This window comes from Arachis ipaensis, chromosome B05 (assembly GCF_000816755.2).
Source record: "Arachis ipaensis cultivar K30076 chromosome B05, Araip1.1, whole genome shotgun sequence".
NCBI lineage: Eukaryota > Viridiplantae > Streptophyta > Magnoliopsida > Fabales > Fabaceae > Arachis > Arachis ipaensis.
The window spans coordinates 12135144-12139519 of record NC_029789.2 but is presented as its reverse complement, the minus strand read 5'-3'; the positions used below and the strand labels follow the sequence as shown (position 1 = coordinate 12139519).

Below are 4376 nucleotides of genomic sequence, written 5' to 3'. Positions count from 1 at the left end.
CTATTCATTATTTAATGTTAGATGTTTAAAATTTGATTATGCGTTTAGTTGGCCAGAAGTTTTAACTATTGTGCTTCTTTCTTGATATAGTTGCTGGAAGCTGAGATACTGCGGCTTACTCATCTTCGTGATAGAGCAAGTGAAAAAGGGCATAGAAAAGAATATCCTTAACAATTTTTAGTTCACTCTCTCCTATTCATTCTTCTCCCAAAACACTTAACTGTGGGTGCTAAATGATACACGTTTGGTTCTAAAACTTCTTATCATGCATAGGTGAAATATCTTCTTATTGATACAAGACGAGTTTATAGGGTTAAACAATTAAGCATGCCAATGAAGGCTACAATATTGGGAAAGCATATAAAGCTATATGTTAAAGATATAATGTATTTTTCTTTTATTTTTTATTTCTTTCTTTTCATGTGCATCTATATATTTTGTGGTGGAAATTCATTGTTATTTACTTTGTTGTCTTCTACATTTATTATCTGTTTAATGTAAAAATGAATTTGCAGTCTTCACATGTGATGTTTTTAGTTTTTGCATGAATTCGCATGCATTCATGAAATATTTGTGAACTATGTAGAATTTTTTACGAATATGTTGCGTATGGAATGGAAGTGGTGGTTTATCCTCTATGCTTATTATTCATGTGTGAGATACATCATACATGGTTGAGCCTTGACCAAACTGCACGCTCAGAGAATGTGTGGAGAAGTTACAGCTACTAAACACACCAGAGGAACGACAGCGCAGGATGCGTGAAATTCCAGAGGTACACTCTGACCCAAATCTGGATTTGATGTTCGAGTCTGATGAAGATGCAGGAGAGTCAGATGAAAGGAAGCAAGGTAAACATCCATTTTCTTTATTAACCTTTGTTTTCATGCTGTCCAGATAATGCTTTTCTCATGGTAACTATGGCAATATTTATGTAGATGGAAATATATGGTCGAAGTATCCTGGTTTTGACAGAAAAGAGAAGGAGCCCACTTTGCCTAAAAGTTGTGATAGTGTCTTGAATGATGATGGATGCAAAACACAAGATTTTTCTGCTGCTGTCCATGAACAGAGTGGCAATGCCTGCGTGACAAAAAGTCAGATAAAACCTAATGATACAGTGTTTGATGATAACCCTAATGTAGTTGTGAAATCAGAACCATCTGGTGTTGCGTTGGACATTTCATCGTCTCCTCAATCTGTAGGGGTAGAACAGTCATTCAATGATTTTGTGAATGATAAATCATGGCATTATCAGGACCCAACTGGGAAGGTTCAAGGACCTTTTTCCATGTTGCAACTGTTTAAGTGGAATGCAAGTGGAGGTTTCCCTCCTAATCTCAGGATATGGAGGATAAATGAAAAACAAGATAGCTCTATATTGTTAACCGATGCCCTAAGTGGGAAGTGTTCCAAAAATGTGTCAATGCCATATTTCAGCCAACTGCTGTCTTTGGGGATCAGTGGTACAGTGGATACCAAAGAGGATATTAAAGATTATAGTCAGGATGGTTGCAGCACTGCAGCAAGGAATGAAACTCGTTCAGACAACCAAATTAATGAGCAGAACAGGGAGCTAAAGGTGGATGATACTCGTACCCAGTCTGATGGTAAAGATGAATCTGTTAGGAGCAATGGATGGCAGGAACAGCCCCATGCATACCATCCACAACCTTCAGTGGCCATTTCTGAGAATATGAAGGAGAATTCTGATAAATTAAATGAAGGTAATCGGATTGGGGGAAACTCTGCAGATAAAGGGAATCCTGGTTTGAACAGGACTTCTGATGGTCAGAGTAACAGTGGGCAGAGTTACCAGAAGCAATCATACAGTGAAGATAATTCAGGGCAATCTTCTGAACAGAACTGGAGAGGCCCTCGTGTTAACAATTCTTCCAATTGTGTGGTTACCACATCAGCTGAAGTTTTGGTTACAAAGACATCACCACCTAAGCTAGGATTTGATTTACATAGTTCTCCATCCCATCCTGACCAGAACTGGATAGGCCCTCATGTAAATACTTCTTCTGATTGTGTGGTTCCCACATCAGCTGAAGTTTCTGTGCCAAAGACATCACCACCTAAGCTAGGATTTGATTTGCATATTCCTCCATCACAGCTTGAACAAGACTGGAGAGACCCTCATGTAAATACTAATTCCAATTGTGTGGTTACTACATCAGCTGAAGTTTCTGTGACAAAGATATCACCACTTAAGCTAGGATTTGATTTGCATAGTCCCCCATCCCATCCTTCGACGTGGCAAGCATTCATCGGTGAGACCACTGACTTTAGCTCATTAGTTGACGTTGATGAATCAGTCTCAGATCTGTTAGCTGAGGTGGAAGCAATGGAATCACTTGGTGGTGGTGGTGGTGGTGGCGGCGGTGGCTTGGAATCTCCCACTTCAATCATGAAATGTGGTGAGGAATTGACTGACAGTTCTAAAAATGATTGCCTCAGTTTTGCAGACGGGCTTAGCCCAGTACTTGATGCAGGTAAAGGTGATGCACTTAGCTCCACTGGTGATTTGCACTTGCAATCTCAGTCAACAGCAGCAGAGGAACCATTGCGGCAAGCAGATATACATCATCATCATCATCATCATCATCATCATCAGAGAGTATCTGGGGAACATTCTTCAAGGAGTTCTGAAGTTAAGGTGGGTACAAAGAGCATTAGTGTTTCAGGTTATCAATGGGAATCAGGCTCAGAAAATTCAACCATTGGTCCATCGACTGCAACCTGGAGCATTGCTACAGACCCCACTTGGAGAGTCGGGTCAGAGAATACAAACTTGGGATGGAGTGGAATGGATAGAGGAAATGTGAACATTGGCTGGGGAGTGGGGCAGTCAGCAGTGCAGGAGAACAGGAGCACAAGTTCATACACTCCTACAGTTTCTCCAAGCTTTGGTGGAAGTCAAGCAAGATATGGCAGCGATCGACCTTCTGTGCCTAGAGATCGGGGTTTTCATGGTCATGGTAGGGAATCAGCTGTTGCTAGAGGCAGAACTGCGTGGAACCGGCAAACTTCAGTTGGTGTTGGAAACGGAGGCTCACACAGGCCTCTGCCCAAAGGGCAACGAGTCTGTAAATTTTATGAAAGTGGGCGCTGTAAGAAGGGGGCATCCTGTGATTACTTCCACCCATGATTTTGGGTTCCACTAGGCACTAGCATTGGTCAAATTTGATTTTTGTAATCCTTAACACATCTGGAAGTTGTCTATTTCCAATTGTTGTAATTTAACCTGACAGTAATAGTCAAGTGGCATAATTTTTTTTATAAGAAACTACTGTAGCATATCTGAGGTTGGTGATTTCCCACTAATATCTCGTGTATCCTATTGTCAATTTTACAACTCTTTTCTATGTTAGTTGTGATTCATTCTTTAGGACAGTAATATTTTTTCCGGGTAATGAAAATGAAAAAATTTATTATCCAATTCGTTCAATGGCTTGCTGGAGCTGAGAAGCAAAAAATGTAAATCTAAGGTGTAAGCTTTTATTAATTGATTTCATATTTCCAAATATCCGGTGGCACTTCTTATTTTATTCAGTTATCATGTGTGTGGTGTTAATGACTTGCATATTTAACTTTGTCTTGATCTCTCTCTTGTTATCATTTCAAATTAGATTCTAATTGTACTGCTTGCAGAGCCTAGTGCTTGAGATCACATGGTCTGGATTTGTATCTATGAGGAGAACAGGGCAATGAGAAGGACAGAATGATTACTTGAAGAGGTACTCATCCTTAAGTCTTCCATCCAATAAGGTTGTGTTTGGGCATTAATCATATGAATCATATAGGTTAAAGGTGTTGATACATTTGTGAATGTTTTCCTTGAATGTTATTTTCATTGGCCAAGGATTGTTGATGTCATCATTAGACATGAGCGATATTAAAGGAAAATTACCTTATTATTATATTATAATCAACTTGTCTTATATTGTAATCACCTGTAAGAATTGCAATGTCAATATTCTCAACCATTAAAGAGCAGTCGTAAAGTTTGGTATGCTACACTTGTGTCCAAGAGTCAGGATGTTCTTACCGCATTGTTTAAGGAAGTAGGAATCCCAAGACGAGAAAAAAGGAAGTAGGAATTCAAAGTGTTGATTTCCAATGAATATATTAAGGCTAATGTCTATTATGACTATGAAAGCAACCAAATTTTTATCTCAAACAAAAAATAGACACGTGTCATAATTTTGTATTTATATATAAATTTTAGTATCTAACTGAACTAATTTGAACAATAAAATTAATTTTGAATGTTAAATATCAATAATTTATTTTTGCGAAAATGAAATTCTTTTTATTATTTAAAAACTAAATTAAAAGAAAAATTATGTGTTTATTAAAATTTAAAAATA

The 4376-nt window shown here is 38.1% G+C and overlaps 1 protein-coding gene across 2 annotated transcripts in view; it reads left to right on the top strand.

Moving 5' to 3' along the window:
- Positions 1–3394, top strand: part of LOC107642934 (zinc finger CCCH domain-containing protein 44) — a 7420-nt gene extending 4026 nt beyond the window's left edge. For both annotated transcript variants that reach the window (XM_016346445.2, XM_016346444.2), the window contains 3 exons: positions 91–161; positions 697–851; positions 939–3394. In XM_016346445.2, coding sequence (XP_016201931.1) covers positions 91–161; positions 697–851; positions 939–3154 — 2442 coding nt within the window. In that variant the 3' untranslated portion in view covers positions 3155–3394. The remainder of the gene's footprint in view (positions 1–90; positions 162–696; positions 852–938) is intronic.